Source organism: Sander vitreus, chromosome 13 (genome assembly GCF_031162955.1).
Source record: "Sander vitreus isolate 19-12246 chromosome 13, sanVit1, whole genome shotgun sequence".
In the NCBI taxonomy this organism is placed as follows: domain Eukaryota; kingdom Metazoa; phylum Chordata; class Actinopteri; order Perciformes; family Percidae; genus Sander; species Sander vitreus.
The window spans coordinates 29,427,506-29,445,509 of record NC_135867.1 but is presented as its reverse complement, the minus strand read 5'-3'; the positions used below and the strand labels follow the sequence as shown (position 1 = coordinate 29,445,509).

Genomic DNA, 18,004 nt, shown 5'->3' with positions numbered 1-18,004 from the left:
CTTGAATGAAATGAAATCACTAAAAACTCTGAGGGAAAAAAATACAACAGCTAAATGAAAAGATGAGTGAAGACGTGAAAAACAAAATGGAAAGATTACAACAAAACAATCAAGACGTACTAATGCTGTACACTGTTCTTAGTGGTTTCCAGTTCTTGTGTTTGTCTTTTGAACTCTTCTTCCTTGAGTTGTTGTTCTTCTTGTTTTAAGGTAATCATGTCCATGACATTGTCAAGTTTATCTCTTTCTGTCTGAAGCTGAAGGGTCAGATCTTTAATGTTGATTTTCTCTCTGTTGATCTCATCAAACTGACTGTCTGCATGTTCTTTCTTCTGTTGTAGCTCAGTCTTTGTGATTTCCAGTTTGTCTTTTTCCTCTTTTATATCTTGTATCACTTGTTCTAATATGTCACTTTGTTTCAGGATGTCAGACCTCATCAGCTCCAAGTCCAGTTTCTCTTTGTTCATCATCTCATTCTCTCTATCCTGATCTTCTCTGTCTTGCTTCAGCTCTGACTTCAATTTGTAAAGATATTGTTTGTCCAACTCAAACTGCAGCTTCCATTGATTGTCCATGTTTCCTCTCTGGATGACCATGTCTGACAGTATGCCTATCAGACTTTTCTTTTCTCTCAATAACAGCTCACTGTATCCAGCCAGGTTCTCTTTCTGTACATCTAGAGCAGTAAGCTTTTGTTCCAATACAGTGTACAGCATTAGTACGTCTTGATTGTTTTGTTGTAATCTTTCCATTTTGTTTTTCATGTCTTCACTCATCTTTTCATTTAGCTGTTGTATTTTTTCCTTCAGATTTTCTAGTGATTTAATTTCATTCAAGAGTTGATGTTCTCTTATTGTCAGCTCAGACCTTTCTCCTTCCATTCTGTCCTTTTCATTCTCGAGCATTCGTCTGTCCTTGTCAGTACTACTCTTCATCTGATTGAGTTGTTCTCTCTCTCCACTGATGGTGTTCATGGCAGCTTCAATCTCTTCTTTCTTCCTGTTGAGATCCTTCCTCAAAAGTTCCAGTTCCTTTCTTTCTACCAGTACACTGTTCTTACTGGTTTCCAGTTCTTGTGTTTGTCTTTTGAACTCTTCTACCTTGAGTTGTTGTTCTTCTTGTTTTAAGGTAATCATGTCCATGACATTGTCAAGTTTATCTCTTTCTGTCTGAAGCTGAAGGGTCAGATCTTTAATGTTGATTTTCTCTCTGTTGATCTCATCAAACTGACTGTCTGCATGTTCTTTCTTCTGTTGTAGCTCAGTCTTTGTGATTTCCAGTTTGTCTTTTTCCTCTTTTATATCTTGTATCACTTGTTCTAATATGTCACTTTGTTTCAGGATGTCAGACCTCATCAGCTCCAAGTCCAGTTTCTCTTTGTTCATCATCTCATTCTCTCTATCCAGATCTTCTCTGTCTTGCTTCAGCTCTGACTTCAATTTGTAAAGATCTTGTTTGTCCAACTCAAACTGCAGCTTCCATTGATTGTCCATGTTTCCTCTCTGGATGACCATGTCTGACAGTATGCCTATCAGACTTTTCTTTTCTCTCACTAACAGCTCACTGTATCCAGCCAGGTTCTCTTTCTGTACATCTAGAGCAGTAAGCTTTTGTTCCAATACAGTGTACAGCATTAGTACGTCTTGATTGTTTTGTTGTAATCTTTCCATTTTGTTTTTCACGTCTTCACTCATCTTTTCATTTAGCTGTTGTATTTTTTCCTTCAGATTTTCTAGTGATTTCATTTCATTCAAGAGTTGATGTTCTCTTATTGTCAGCTCAGACCTTTCTCCTTCCATTCTGTCCTTTTCATTCTCGAGCATTCGTCTGTCCATGTCAGTACTACTCTTCATCTGATTGAGTTGTTCTCTCTCTCCACTGATGGTGTTCATGGCAGCTTCAATCTCTTCTTTCTTCCTGTTGAGATCCTTCCTCAAAAGTTCCAGTTCATTTCTTTCTACCAGTACACTGTTCTTAGTGGTTTCCAGTTCTTGTATTTGTCTTTTGAACTCTTCTTCCTTGAGTTGTTGTTCTTCTCTTTTTAAGGTAATCATGTCCATGACATTGTCAAGTTTATCTCTTTCTGTCTGAAGCTGAAGGGTCAGATCTTTAATGTTGATTTTCTCTCCGTTGATCTCATCAAACTGACTGTCTGCATGTTCTTTCTTCTGTTGTAGCTCAGTCTTTGTGATTTCCAGTTTGTCTTTTTCCTCTTTTATATCTTGTATCACTTGTTCTAATATGTCACTTTGTTTCAGGATGTCAGACCTCATCAGCTCCAAGTCCAGTTTCTCTTTGTTCATCATCTCACTCTCTTTATCCAGATCCTCTCTGTCTTGCCCTGCCTTTAGTTCTATAAGATGTGTCTTTTTCCAACTCAGCCTCTTGTTTCAGTCTATTGGCCATTTCTTGTCTTTGCATGGCAATTTCTGACAACATACTCTTCAACCCTTCTTTTTCTCTCTCTAATATCTCAGTGTGAGATGACATATTTTCCTTCAGTTTATCCAGAGCCTCATGCTTTTTCTCCAAAACACTCAACTGTTTCAGTAAGTCTTCATTGTTTTGTTCCAGTCTCATGATTTTCTTTTTCACGTCTTCACTCATCCTTTCATTCAGCTGTTGCAGTTTTTCCCTCAGATTTTCTAGTGATTTCATTTTATTCAAGAGTTGATGTTCTCTTATTGTCAGCTCAGACCTTTCTCCTTCCATTCTGTCCTTTTCATTCTCGAGCATTCGTCTGTCCTTGTCAGTACTACTCTTCATCTGATTGAGTTGTTCTCTCTCTCCACTGATGGTGTTCATGGCAGCTTCAATCTCTTCTTTCTTCCTGTTGAGATCCTTCCTCAAAAGTTCCAGTTCATTTCTTTCTACCAGTACACTGTTCTTACTGGTTTCCAGTTCTTGTGTTTGTCTTTTGAACTCTTCTTCCTTGAGTTGTTGTTCTTCTTGTTTTAAGGTAATCATGTTCATGACATTGTCAAGTTTATCTCTTTCTGTCTGAAGCTGAAGGGTCAGATCTTTAATGTTGATTTTCTCTCTGTTGATCTCATCAAACTGACTGTCTGCATGTTCTTTCTTCTGTTGTAGCTCAGTCTTTGTGATTTCCAGTTTGTCTTTTTCCTCTTTTATATCTTGTATCACTTGTTCTAATATGTCACTTTGTTTCAGGATGTCAGACCTCAGCAGCTCCAAGTCCAGTTTCTCTTTGTTCATCATCTCATTCTCTCTATCCAGATCTTCTCTGTCTTGCTTCAGCTCTGACTTCAATTTGTAAAGATCTTGTTTGTCCAACTCAAATTGCAGCTTCCATTGATTGTCCATGTTTCCTCTCTGGATGACCATGTCTGACAGTATGCCTATCAGACTTTTCTTTTCTCTCTCTAACAGCTCACTGTATCCAGCCAGGTTCTCTTTCTGTACATCTAGAGCAGTAAGCTTTTGTTCCAATACAGTGTACAGCATTAGTACGTCTTGATTGTTTTGTTGTAATCTTTCCATTTTGTTTTTCACGTCTTCACTCATCTTTTCATTTAGCTGTTGTAGTTTTTTTCCCTCAGAGTTTTTAGTGATTTCATTTCATTCAAGAGTTGATCTTCTCTTATTTTCAGCTCAGACCTTTCTCCTTCCATTCTGTCCTTTTCATTCTCGAGCATTCGTCTGTCCTTGTCAGTACTACTCTTCATCTGATTGAGATGTTCTCTCTCTCCACTGATGGTGTTCATGGCAGCTTCAATCTCTTCTTTCTTCCTGTTGAGATCCTTCCTCAAAAGTTCCAGTTCCTTTCTTTCTACCAGTACACTGTTCTTACTGGTTTCCAGTTCTTGTGTTTGTCTTTTGAACTCTTCTTCCTTGAGTTGTTGTTCTTCTTGTTTTAAGGTAATCATGTCCATGACATTGTCAAGTTTATCTCTTTCTGTCTGAAGCTGAAGGGTCAGATCTTTAATGTTGATTTTCTCTCTGTTGATCTCATCAAACTGACTGTCTGCATGTTCTTTCTTCTGTTGTAGCTCAGTCTTTGTGATTTCCAGTTTGTCTTTTTCCTCTTTTATATCTTGTATCACTTGTTCTAATATGTCACTTTGTTTCAGGATGTCAGACCTCATCAGCTCCAAGTCCAGTTTCTCTTTGTTCATCATCTCACTCTCTCTATCCATATCCTCTCTGTCTTGCCCTGCCTTTAGTTCTATAAGATGTGTCTTTTCCAACTCAGCCTCTTGTTTCAGTCTATTGGCCATTTCTTGTCTTTGCATGGCAATTTCTGACAACATACTCTTCAACCCTTCTTTTTCTCTCTCTAATATCTCAGTGTAAGATGACATATTTTCCTTCAGTTTATCCAGAGCCTCATGCTTTTTCTCCAAAACACTCAACTGTTTCAGTAAGTCTTCATTGTTTTGTTCCAGTCTCATGATTTTGTTTTTCACGTCTTCACTCATCCTTTCATTCAGCTGTTGCAGTTTTTTCCCTCAGATTTTCTAGTGATTTCATTTCATTCAAGAGTTGATGTTCTCTTATTGTCAGCTCAGACCTTTCTCCTTCCATTCTGTCCTTTTCATTCTCGAGCCTTCGTCTGTCCATGTCAGTACTACTCTTCATCTGATTGAGTTGTTCTCTCTCTCCACTGATGGTGTTCATGGCAGCTTCAATCTCTTCTTTCTTCCTGTTGAGATCCTTCCTCAAAAGTTCCAGTTCATTTCTTTCTACCAGTACACTGTTCTTAGTGGTTTCCAGTTCTTGTGTTTGTCTTTTGAACTCTTCTTCCTTGAGTTGTTGTTCTTCTTGTTTTAAGGTAATCATGTTCATGACATTGTCAAGTTTATCTCTTTCTGTCTGAAGCTGAAGGGTCAGATCTTTAATGTTGATTTTCTCTCTGTTGATCTCATCAAACTGACTGTCTGCATGTTCTTTCTTCTGTTGTAGCTCAGTCTTTGTGATTTCCAGTTTGTCTTTTTCCTCTTTTATATCTTGTATCACTTGTTCTAATATGTCACTTTGTTTCAGGATGTCAGACCTCAGCAGCTCCAAGTCCAGTTTCTCTTTGTTCATCATCTCATTCTCTCTATCCAGATCTTCTCTGTCTTGCTTCAGCTCTGACTTCAATTTGTAAAGATCTTGTTTGTCCAACTCAAATTGCAGCTTCCATTGATTGTCCATGTTTCCTCTCTGGATGACCATGTCTGACAGTATGCCTATCAGACTTTTCTTTTCTCTCTCTAACAGCTCACTGTATCCAGCCAGGTTCTCTTTCTGTACATCTAGAGCAGTAAGCTTTTGTTCCAATACAGTGTACAGCATTAGTACGTCTTGATTGTTTTGTTGTAATCTTTCCATTTTGTTTTTCACGTCTTCACTCATCCTTTTCATTCAGCTGTTGCAGTTTTTTTCCCTCAGAGTCTAGTGATTTCATTTCATTCAAGAGTTGATGTTCTCTTATTGTCAGCTCAGACCTTTCTCCTTCCATTCTGTCCTTTTCATTCTCGAGCATTCGTCTGTCCTTGTCAGTACTACTCTTCATCTGATTGAGATGTTCTCTCTCTCCACTGATGGTGTTCATGGCAGCTTCAATCTCTTCTTTCTTCCTGTTGAGATCCTTCCTCAAAAGTTCCAGTTCATTTCTTTCTACCAGTACACTGTTCTTACTGGTTTCCAGTTCTTGTGTTTGTCTTTTGAACTCTTCTTCCTTGAGTTGTTGTTCTTCTTGTTTTATGGTAATCATGTCCATGACATTGTCAAGTTTATCTCTTTCTGTCTGAAGCTGAAGGGTCAGATCTTTAATGTTGATTTTCTCTCTGTTGATCTCATCAAACTGACTGTCTGCATGTTCTTTCTTCTGTTGTAGCTCAGTCTTTGTGATTTCCAGTTTGTCTTTTTCCTCTTTTATATCTTGTATCACTTGTTCTAATATGTCACTTTGTTTCAGGATGTCAGACCTCATCAGCTCCAAGTCCAGTTTCTCTTTGTCCATCATCTCACTCTCTCTATCCAGATCTTCTCTGTCTTGCCCTGCCTTTAGTTCTATAAGATGTGTCTTTTCCAACTCAGCCTCTTGTTTCAGTCTATTGGCCATTTCTTGTCTTTGCATGGCAATTTCTGACAACATACTCTTCAACCCTTCTTTTTCTCTCTCTAATATCTCAGTGTAAGATGACATATTTTCCTTCAGTTTATCCAGAGCCTCATGCTTTTTCTCCAAAACACTCAACTGTTTCAGTAAGTCTTCATTGTTTTGTTCCAGTCTCATGATTTTGTTTTTCACATCTTCACTCATCCTTTCATTCAGCTGTTTCAGTTTTTCCCTCAGTTTTGTTCTAGTGATTTCATTTCATTCAAGAGTTGATGTTCTCTTATTTTCAGCTCAGACCTTTCTCCTTCCATTCTGTCCTTTTCATTCTCGAGCATTCGTCTGTCCTTGTCAGTACTACTCTTCATCTGATTGAGTTGTTCTCTCTCTCCACTGATGGTGTTCATGGCAGCTTCAATCTCTTCTTTCTTCCTGTTGAGATCCTTCCTCAAAAGTTCCAGTTCATTTCTTTCTACCAGTACACTGTTCTTAGTGGTTTCCAGTTGTTGCGTTTGTCTTTTGAACTCTTCTTCCTTGAGTTGTTGTTCTTCTTGTTTTAAGGTAATCATGTCCATGACATTGTCAAGTTTATCTCTTTCTGTCTGAAGCTGAAGGGTCAGATCTTTAATGTTGATTTTCTCTCTGTTGATCTCATCAAACTGACTGTCTGCATGTTCTTTCTTCTGTTGTAGCTCAGTCTTTGTGATTTCCAGTTTGTCTTTTTCCTCTTTTATATCTTGTATCACTTGTTCTAATATGTCACTTTGTTTCAGGATGTCAGACCTCAGCAGCTCCAAGTCCAGTTTCTCTTTGTTCATCATCTCAGTCTCTCTATCCAGATCCTCTCTGTCTTGCCCTGCCTTTAATTCTATAAGATGTGTCTTTTTCCAACTCAGCCTCTTGTTTCAGTCTATTGGCCATTTCTTGTCTTTGCATGACAATTTCTGACAACATACTCTTCAACCCTTCTTTTTCTCTCTCTAATATCTCAGTGTAAGATGACATATTTTCCTTCAGTTTATCCAGAGCCTCATGCTTTTTCTCCAAAACACTCAACTGTTTCAGTAAGTCTTCATTGTTTTGTTCCAGTCTCATGATTTTGTTTATCACGTCTTCACTCATCCTTTCATTCAGCTGTTTCAGTTTTTTCCCTCATTTGTTCTATTGATTTCATTTCATTCAAGAGTTGATGTTCTCTTATTGTCAGCTCAGACCTTTCTCCTTCCATTCTGTCCTTTTCATTCTCGAGCATTCGTCTGTCCATGTCAGTACTACACTTCATCTGATTGAGTTGTTCTCTCTCTCCACTGATGGTGTTCATGGCAGCTTCAATCTCTTCTTTCTTCCTGTTGAGATCCTTCCTCAAAAGTTCCAGTTCATTTCTTTCTACCAGTACTCTGTTCTTAGTGGTTTCCAGTTCTTGTGTTTGTCTTTTGAACTCTTCTTCCTTGAGTTGTTGTTCTTCTTGTTTTAAGGTAATCATGTCCATGACATTGTCAAGTTTATCTCTTTCTGTCTGAAGCTGAAGGGTCATATCTTTAATGTTGATTTTCTCTCTGTTGATCTCATCAAACTGACTGTCTGCATGTTCTTTCTTCTGTTGTAGCTCAGTCTTTGTGATTTCCAGTTTGTCTTTTTCCTCTTTTATATCTTGTATCACTTGTTCTAATATGTCACTTTGTTTCAGGATGTCAGACCTCATCAGCTCCAAGTCCAGTTTCTCTTTACTCATCATCTCACTGCCTCTCTTTTCATTGACCACATCAGACATTCTTTTTATACCTTCTACTTTTAAGACGATGTTCTTTGCACTTTTTTCTTTATTTGGTTCCAGTTCTTCTCCTTTTGCCTTCTCAATCTGTTTAAAATGCAGCATGACATTGTCTTCTTCTTGTTGTTCGATTTCTTCTATCTCTTGAATTTCTTCATGGGTATCATCTTTCATTTTGACATATTTAAATTCATGTTTGTTTCTCAATTGAATTGGATCTGGAATGTTTGTGACTATTGCCATCCTGGACTCTTTCATTACATCTTTGCTCCTGTCATTTTTTCTTTGCATCTTCAATTTCATGATCTCCAGTTCATCCCTCTCTCTGTTAATTCTCTCAAGTCGCTGGTCGAGCTCTTTCTTTCTCTTTTGTGTCTCCCTCTTGAGGACGTCTTTTTCTCCTTTGACCTCAGCCCACATCTTTTTACCTTCCTGCTCTTTGCGAATGCCTTTTCTGATCAGCTGTTGATTTTCTCTTTTGCTGATCTCCAACTCAGTCTTCAACACTTGCATCTCTCTTCTTTCTCTTTTAACATATTCTAGTTTGATTTCAAGCTCCTGTTTTTGTTTTTGGATATCGTCTCGTATGTGAACCATTTCATCCATCTCTGCTTTTGCTTTTATTGTCATTTTTTCAAAGTCCGTCTTTAGCTGATATTTTATGCGGCTCATGTTGCCTCTTACAGTGCTGTTTTGAGCTTTTAATGCTTTGAGCCCTTCTTTTTGTTTCCCTAAATGAACATTTACATTTTCCAGAATTCCCATTTCCCTCCTAATTATTTCCAAGTGTATATACATCTTTTGTCTCCAGTTTTGAAGGTCAATAATGGAATCTGTGAATTTTGAGCTTTGGTGTATTATTTCAACTTTCTCCTTGATGCTTTTCACCTCTTGCTGTTCCAGGCTGTTTTTTTCATGTTCTCTGTTTACTTGGAGAAGAGTAGTCTGGTCTTTAATTCTCTGCTTTTCCTCAGCCAGCTCCTCCTCCTGCCGTTGCAGTTTTATCCTCAACATGTCTGACTCATCCCTCTCTCTCAAGGTTTCTTCCAGTCTTTGGTCCAATTCTCTTCTTCTCTTTTTAGTCTCTCTCCTCAGTACCTCCTTTTCTCTTTGTATGTCATTCATCTTTATTTCACATTCCTCCTTTTTTCGCCTGCTTTTTCTAAATATCTGTTCACTTTCTTTTTTCTTTATTTCCAGCTCTGACTTCAGCAGCTCCATTTCTCTTATATGTCTTTTGGTCATTTGCACTTTGTTATCAAGCTCCTGTTTCTGTCTTTCTATTCTCTCTCTTAAATGGTTCATCTCATGTATTTCTGCCTCAGCTTTTTGTCTTTCTATTCCCACATTCTCCCTCTCGACTAGAATCTGTTGTTTCAGAATATCAATCTCTTCTCTTTCAATCTTTTGTTTTACTTGCTCACTTAAGGCCTTTTTAAGTTGTTCAGTTTCACAGTTTTTCTGATCCAAACTGTCAATTGTCAGTTTTATATTCTTTTCCAGTGTCTCCTTTTCTGATTTCAGTCTTACAATTTCATTTTCCATTTCCTCCATTTCTTTGCCCATTCTGTTCTTTGTCTTTGTCATGTCCTGTTCTGTATCTGTTTCCGCTCTGTCAGTTTTCTTTCTTAAAGGATGGATGTTTTCCAGTTCTTGTTTTGTATCATGAATCTTATAGTTCAGGTCCTCCAACTGTCTCCGTTTTTCTTCGGCCTCCTTCAAAATAACCTCTATGTCTTTACTTTTCTGTCTAGTTTTAGCAGCAATTTTCTGAGCAGTGCTCTTAACTTTTGCCAATTTGCCAAACGTCTGCTCATTCACTTCAGTTTGTCTCTGCATTTTTATTTTTAAAATATCGAATTCATCTCTCTCTCTCAAAGATTTATCTAACCTCTGATCCAGTTGTCGTCTCTGCTTTTTCGCTGCAGTTCTCATTAATTTCATGTTGCTCATTTCTTCTTTCAGATGCATTTCACGTTTCCTCATTTCAGTTGTTACCAGTTTCAAAAGCTCTTGGAATTGTTTCATGTCTTGTAGCAATCCTTCAGTTTCACTGTCTTTATCCTTATGATCCTTGTTGATATTCATTTCTTCAGCCTGGTTTTCAAGTTGTAGGTTTACTATTTTTATAATTTCTTGTGTTCTATAAATCTCTGCCCTGAGTCTTTGTATATGAGCACTTCCTGTGTCCATTTTATCAGAACCTCCATCTATCTCCTCAGTATGTGTCTGTATATTATCTCCTGACTCCTGACCTTGTTTTTGCTTCTGAACATCATTAAGACTGTCTTGTTTCACCTTATTTCCAATCTCCTGGTTTAGTATTTTCACTTCATATTTAATTACTTCATGTTTAAAAACATTGGTGCTTTCCCAGACTGTAATTTGTAACCCTTTTTCAGTCTCTAGTTTCTGGCTCTGTAGGTCATTTATTTCCATAATGAGCCTTTTAATCTCTTGATTTATTTCCTCCATGTTCCCCATAGCATACTTTATTTGCTCCCATATCTTCTCCTCTCTCTCCTTGAGTTTGGACATCTGCTTTTCCACTTCTTCCACTTCTCTTACATTAATCACTAATTCTGTCTGATCATCATCCATTGATGTTTCTTTATGAATTTCTGTCTGCATCTGTAGGAAAACATTGTGCTCTTCCTTCATGTCCACTGCAAAAACATTGAGTTCTTCTCTTTGTTTATGCTCTAAATGCATATGCTCCTGATCTTTTATTTTTTCCCTTTGATGCTGGTCTTCTAATGTTATAGATTGTTGCAAAGACATGGACTCATTTGTACTTTCATCTCTTACTCCTTCTTTGTCTGTCTGTTTGTCTGTGGTCTGAATTTCAAATATTTGATCTTCGAGAGGGTCTTGGTCAGTTTCTTTCCATGGTTCTTGAAGTTTAGACGTTTTTCCTAAAAAAATCTTTTTGATTGCAGATTCAGTCATTATCCATTTGCTGACCTGAGTTTTCATGGAAGTCATCTTATCCTTCACCAAAAAATATAATAAGTAATTGTAATTAGTTAGTAAAAGTTAGGTCAACAATCCAAATAACTCCCCTTGTCTCAATTTTGTGACATTCTTTTTCATCATTGGTTATAATAATAGTAGAGTACTTCCTTAAATAAAAATTATGGAAAGGCAACTTAACATGTTTCTCTAATGTCCTGGAGGCCTCATGGTTGTGGTTAGGGATCTTTCAGAATCTTATTTTTTTAGTATTAAAATTTACAAATAACACATAAGAAGTCAAAAAGAGACTTATATGTGAATATCTAGTTCAGATGCATGATGTAATGAATTTAAACAATTTTGAGAGCTACTTTTAAGCTGGCTGTGCTCAAAATCCTTTTCACATTATTTTGAAACCAAATGCTCATTGTGTGGGGATTATCCCTGATTGACATATGCTTACTGTAGTCAAAGTTTATTTAACCTTAGAACTAAATTACTGCATTACTTTCAACTTGAAAAGCTGAGCTCTACACACAATCCTAAAATGCTTTGACAGATGCACATACAGGTGCTGGTCATATCATTAGAATATCATGAAAAAGTTGATTTATTTCAGTAATTCCATTCAAAAAGTGAAACTTGTATAATGTATACATTCATTCCACATAGACTGATATATTTCAAGTGTTTATTTCTTTTAATTTTGATGATTATAACTGACAACTGATGAAAACCCCAAATTCAGAAAATTTGAATATTGTGACAAGGTTCAATATTGAAGACACCTGGTGCCACTCTAATCAGCTGATTAACTCAAAACACCTGCAAAGGCCTTTAAATGGTCTCTCAGTCTAGTTCTGTAGGCTACACAATCATGGGGAAGACTGCTGACTTGACAGCTGTCCAAAAGACGACCATTGACACCTTGCACAAGGAGGGCAAGACACAAAAGGTCATTGCTAAAGAGGCTGGCTGTTCACAGAGCTCTGTGTCCAAGCACATTAATAGAGAGGCGAAGGGAAGGAAAAGATGTGGTAGAAAAAAGTGTACAAGCAATAGGGATAACCGCACCCTGGAGAGGATTGTGAAACAAAGCCCATTCAAAAATGTGGGGGAGATTCACAAAGAGTGGACTGCAGCTGGAGTCAGTGCTTCAAGAACCACCACGCACAGACGTAAGCAAGACATGGGTTTCAGCTGTCGCATTCCTTGTGTCAAGCCACTCTTGAACAAGACAGAAGCGTCTCGCCTGGGCTAAAGACAAAAAGGACTGGACTGCTGCTGAGTGGTCCAAAGTTATGTTCTCTGATGAAAGTAAATTTTGCATTTCCTCTGGAAATCAAGGTCCCAGAGTCTGGAGGAAGAGAGAAGAGGCACAGAATCCACGTTGCTTGAAGTCCAGTGTAAAGTTTCCACAGTCAGTGATGGTTTGGGGTGCCATGTCATCTGCTGGTGTTGGTCCACTGTGTTTTCTGAGGTCCAGGGTCAACGTAGCCGTCTACCAGGAAGTTTTAGAGCACTTTATGCTTCTTGCTGCTGACCAACTTTATGGAGATGCAGATTTCATTTTCCAACAGGACTTGGCACCTGCACACAGTGCCAAAGCTACCAGTACCTGGTTTAAGGACCATGGTATCCCTGTTCTTAATTGGCCAGCAAACTCGCCTGACTTTAACCCTATAGAAAATCTATGGGGTATTGTGAAGAGGATGATGCGATGTGCCAGACCCAACAATGCAGAAGAGCTGAAGGCCACTATCAGAGCAACCTGGGCTCTCATAACACCTGAGCAGTGCCACAGACTGATCGACTCCATGCCACGCCGCATTGCTGCAGTAATTCGGGCAAAAGGAGCCCCAACTAAGTATTGAGCGCTGCACATGCTCATACTTTTCATGTTCATACTTTTCAGTTGGCCAACATTTCTAAAAATCCTTTTTTGTATTGGTCTTAAGTAATATTCAAATTTTTGGAGATACTGAATTTGGGATTTTCATTAGTTATAATCATCACAATTAAAAGAAATGAACATTTGAAATATATATCTGTGTGTGATGAATGAATATAATTACAAATTTCACTTATTTTATTCATTACTGAAATAAATCAACTTTTTCATGATATTCTAATTATATGACCAGCACCTGTAACTTTAAAGCTCCATTGTGTAATTTGAGTTGATTCTTAGCAAAAAACCCTTTGTTCTTTCACAAATATGTGCTCATTCATGTGTAATTACTTCCACCAACTAATCAAAGTATTCTCGTATGCATAGAATCTGCCATTTATAATCATTCAGAATACATATGAACAAGTCGCTTGAATGACGGCCGCCATGTTGCGCCTCCATCTTCAAAATACATTAGCCAAAGAGAGACATTCGCGCTTTTCACTCAGTGGCACTGACTGTGACGAATGCCAGGGAGGGAGGGGGAGAAGATTACTTGCGACTAACGGTAGATTTGAAAACCTGTTGAAAATGGAGGATTGTGCCTATTCTTGAGGACATGTGACGGAGTCGCCAAAGAAGTTAAAAAGAGAATTAAAACGACAACGTGACAGGCAAAACAATAAGACCAAAGTTAATATTGGAGTGGCTTTTCCAAGATGGAAAGAGCTCATAAAGAGCAAGGATTTTAAAATGGACACCGAAGTTGCCTGCTTTCTTCTCGACAAGTAATTCTTCCTATTTCTGTAAATTCAAAGTTTTATAGTTGCTACTTGCTTGGCTAACTGTGCCATGGTTGTGCACAACGCTAGAACGACGTCTAGGATACTTTTCCTCTCAACAATGATAAAAAAGGATTGTCTACCTTGTAACATAAACATAATCATATGTGTCGTGATTTCCCTGGCAGCTCACGTCATGTGCAGTTGTAACACAGACAAGCTACAGCTAGAACAGCTGCGTGTAAACGATGGAGATACTAAGAGCTAATTTCGGTTTCATTGACATGATTGTTCATACTGGTCAGAGAAATATATAAAAAAAACAATGTGTTGCTTCTCTCCTACGCTGTAAACATTGCCTTACACTATTAATCTCGTACAATATACAGAATAACAATAGCACTGATACTTTACTAACATTAGCTTGCATATGTTTGGGAACCTGATAGCTGATGTTAGCAATGAAATGGTACCAAAATAACGTAAAACTATTATTACACTGGAAGGAACATTCACGGACGAAGTCGTACTTCTTGGAATAATACGGCCACCGTCTTAGGAGTTAGAATACGCTCAGAATGGGGGGGGCTAGAAAGTAATATTCAGTTGGTTGTCATATACAATTTCACCCCTATATGGGAGAAATTCTTACACAATGTAGCTTTAAAGCCCCCTCCAGTCAAAAATGTGTTTTACTTATTGGCACATAACTTGGATGTTTAAGTTTTATTGTGAAGAACGTATGTGCAGTTTTTTTCCAACCTAAAACCTAGTTTCCCATGTTTTGTACACACAAAGCCATTAGTCACTTGTGTAAGTAACTAAATCTTTGAAACTGGTCCAGTATTAAGCGGGACAGCCGCGAAACAAGCTACAATGTAATTTATCGGGCAATTGTGCACCTTTAATTTACATCCACAAAAAGTGCTTGTTTTGCCACTGACATGCTCAGAGTATTGTGTCTGTATAAGTGTATAAGTGTTTGGTGTCTGTATAAGTGTCTGGCAATATTATGGAAAGGATCCCTACAGAGATAGAACTTTTTGTTAAAGAGTAAGATACTTTTTGTTTTACATGAAACCTCCTTGGAATCGTACTGCCAAACCCACCAGACTCCATTTAGATAAACAGTTTTAGCGTATCTAGAGCCAGCTTATTTCCACATGTAAATGGGTGAATTAGGGGTTTACTGTATTTCAACCAAACCAGAGTGGTGATTGTTGGAACAACAAGACGAACCACGACGGCTTTTATTAGTTTTATTTTTGTCGACTTTGAATTAAGTGTATTTTACAATTATAAAATTACTGTTTTTTTAATTTTTTATAAAATGTATTTTGTTTATTTGGTGATAGCGAATCTGGGGATGTTTTGATGTACTCTTATTCTTTAAAACAGGTTGACCTCTGTAGGAAACCTTTCCATAATGTTGTCAGACATCTATAGTGGTAATAATCTATAGTGGGCGTAAATTGAAGGTGTCCAATTGCCCAATAACTTATATTGTAGATTGTTTTCACCCCTACCATCTTGCTTAATATTGGACCAAAAAAAAAATACAAAGTTACCCTTGAAGACAAAACTGTGACTGGGCTTGGGCTGGTGTAAACATTTCCAAACCGTTTGATATCAAGCAAAAAATCAGAACGAATTGGTATAACAAACTTGTCTCAACCACTCCCAAGTGAGACTGATGAGAGAGCCCACAATGAGTGTAGCGACTCCAGACCACATAGCGGCGGTAATGCACCTCTAAGCCATGACTTTTTACCTGCAGTAAGGTTGAACAACCGCTTTGGTTAGGTGTTTTCACTTTGCCTCGTCTTTTTCAGCTCATTTCTCTTATCGGCTTATAATCCAAAATGTTTCCATAACAGCGCTGCAGTTTTAGTTTTCTTTGAGACTTACTCTGCCCAAGATAATTCTTCTCACCCCAAAAAACTTTCTAACAAACAGAACATGCGCCGTTCCCTCTCCCAACGCTCAGCAGTGAAGTGCTGTCAGACACTAGCGGCTCCGTTAGTTTGTTCATAAACAAACGTAACTTTGTTAATCACGTTGACATATTGCTTATTACCAGTATTAGGCAAGCTGAAGTTACTTGGAAAGTGTAGAGAGCTACAAGGTAACATTACTCCACATGAAATTATGCTATACACTGAAACTAACATTAGCCCCCAAATAAATGTAGCAACCTAAGCTAAAGCAATGTGACAAAAGTAGTTGTGTGGACGCTACTGCACTAACGTTACCTAATAAATAAAAGAGCTAAGCTACTGAAAAGCTATTTGATTTAAAAAAAACTGCAACTCACTGCTTGAAATATAAGTTAGATTTAGCACCTTGACTGCGTTGGCACTGGTTGCTAAAGTAGGCTACTTTTTTATTTGCCAGAAGGTGTCATAGTGAAAAATGCAGGTTCAGCCGGTTAGCATGAAATCAAATCGATTTAGCCTTGTACACTGGACCGGTGAAACCGGAAACTGACCCAACTCTAGTGGTGACAAAATATTAGTCGACTACAATTTAGGAAAAAAAGTGTATCAATGGATACGTCACTGATTGCAGTGCAATCAGTGGAATTACCACTGCAGTGGAATGTTTAATCATGTTGATTTTTATTCTTCTGCTGAGTCAAATATCAACTGTGAATGAATGAGTGGTTTATTATGAATGTGTCAGGATGTGACCAGCCAACGAAATTACGAAATTTGGAACCTGGAACTGACACAGCTAAAAAAAAAAGTGTATTGTAGTGGCTATTCCGTTTCAAAATGATAGCCACTGCCCCAGCAATAGAAGAGCGGTTTTAACGCACCTTTGTTCCTTTGTTGTTGATCCAGGCATGCGGTCATTGTTTGAAAATAATAATTAAACACATATCCTACCTATAGAAATAAATCTTTATGATCCTACCAAAATGTTGTAGGCTAATGTTGCATGTGTGTGAATCAGGGAAAATAAACAATACTGATGGTTTCTTAAATTATATCAAATAAGATGAAACAGGATGACTAGATAACAAAACTGTGTTTAGTCTCAACTAAAACTAGGACTTCCAAAAAACCCTCCACCCATGTTTCCAACTTCCCTTTATGAATTATACCCACAATTACTATGGTGGCCAATCGTGGCCTAGCTGTCAATCAAAATCAGTGGATCAGAACTATAACCAAAATATGGGAAGTCTTAAAATAATAACTATTGTTCTTTAAATAGAAACAAAAACAGTTTTTTTGGCTCCTACACCATTGTTAATTATATTAAATACAACTGTGCTTTGCTGCTACGACTAGCTTAAATGTGTAATTACTTGTCCAAGATTAAAAAGATAAGAAAATGAGAAAAAATATTTACTTACCATGTACTTTTTGACCTCTTCATTGTTCTGATCCATATTCGTTTGGGCTTTGAGCATCTCCTCCCTGGTGTTGTCCATCTTTCGGATTTCTTCTGCTTGCATCACTCTCATGTCAGTGTTCACTTTATTCTTAGTGTTTGAGTCCACGTTGTCTTTCTCAAACAGGGTTTCTTCATGTTGTACCTGTTGAAGTTTTAGCTTCTGCTTATCAAATCTGTCCTCCATGTTCACCTCCAGCCTCTGCTCTGACCTCTGTTCCTCAGTCTTGCCTTGTCTTTCCTTCACATCTGGTTTAGAATGGCCAGTCTCTTCCGTCATCTTGCTGATCTCTTCCTTTTTTCTCTTGCTCATTCTTATCATTTTTACTAGATCCTTTTTCTTTAGTTCAATCTCAGTGTTCATTATTTCCATCTCTCTTATCTCTTTCTTTGTTCTTTGTAACTTGTCATCCAGCTCCTGTATTTGCCTTTCAGTACTTTCCCTCACACACTTTAGTGAATTAATTTCTGCTTTAGCTAACTGCCTGTCTCTCTCTATGTTTTTTCTCTCACTCTGTATTTTAGTTTTAATTTTTTGAATCTCATCTCTTTCAGATTGGACCTCGGCTAACTTTTTCTCAATGTTTTGTTTTTCCCTCTGCATATCAGCATTCACCTCTGTTTCCCACTCTGTTGTCTTCATGCTTACATCTGTGTTTTCTCTTTGATTTTGAGAGTCAGAGCTAATATTTTCCACTCGGCCTCTTTTTGTCTTTAGCTCCTGCTTCCCTCTCACAGTCATTTCCATTTGTTGTTCACTGTCTTCTAGCACATCCCAAAGTTTCTCCATCTCTTCCTGGATTCTACTGAGTTTGATCTTAACAGTGTCAAATGTGTCTTTATCTTCTTTCTGCATTTCTATGCTTTCCATCACTGGGGCAGCAGCTTTCTGCATTTTAACAGCTCTTTGAATATTTACATTCATAATATGTTTGATGTGCTCAATTTGATCTCTATGTTGTGCAATGTCTTTTTTATTTCTCTGTATCTCTTGATTTATGTCTGCCATGTTTTTCTCCATTTGTTCCTTTGCCTGCTTTGCTTCAAATACTATTTTCTTATTTTTGTTAATTAGACTCAACAGACTGTCAGCCTTCAGCCTTTCCGTTATCTCCTGCTTTCTCTTTATTTGGTCCATGGGT

The 18,004-nt window shown here is 37.7% G+C and overlaps 2 protein-coding genes across 2 annotated transcripts; both read right to left on the bottom strand.

Moving 5' to 3' along the window:
- Positions 1-2,316: 2,316 nt before the first annotated feature.
- LOC144528012 (uncharacterized) lies at positions 2,317-5,379 on the bottom strand. Its single transcript, XM_078266407.1, has one exon. It carries the CDS (start codon positions 3,523-3,525, stop codon positions 2,317-2,319), a length of 1,209 nt encoding a protein of 402 aa, XP_078122533.1. The 5' UTR covers positions 3,526-5,379.
- A 1,272-nt stretch (positions 5,380-6,651) lies between these two features.
- On the bottom strand, positions 6,652-18,003 carry LOC144528010 (uncharacterized). Its single transcript, XM_078266406.1, has 2 exons — positions 16,825-18,003; positions 6,652-10,826 (listed from the first exon to the last, which is right to left on the bottom strand). Exons 1-2 carry the CDS (start codon positions 17,173-17,175, stop codon positions 7,191-7,193), a joined length of 3,987 nt encoding a protein of 1,328 aa, XP_078122532.1. The 5' UTR covers positions 17,176-18,003; the 3' UTR covers positions 6,652-7,190.
- Between the last annotated feature and the right edge of the window lies 1 nt (position 18,004).

What these genes read in the sequence shown, in the direction of transcription:
- LOC144528010 (XM_078266406.1), bottom strand. Translation starts at nt 17,175, where the DNA reads ATGAGCAAGAGAAAAAAGGAAGAGATCAGCAAGATGACGGAAGAGACT. An exon ending in AAGAGGTCAAAAAGTACATG is followed by an intron (nt 10,827 to 16,824) that starts GTAAGTAAATAT and finishes TTTTTGGTGAAG; the next exon opens with GATAAGATGACTTCCATGAA.
- LOC144528012 (XM_078266407.1), bottom strand. Translation starts at nt 3,525, where the DNA reads ATGAGTGAAGACGTGAAAAACAAAATGGAAAGATTACAACAAAACAAT.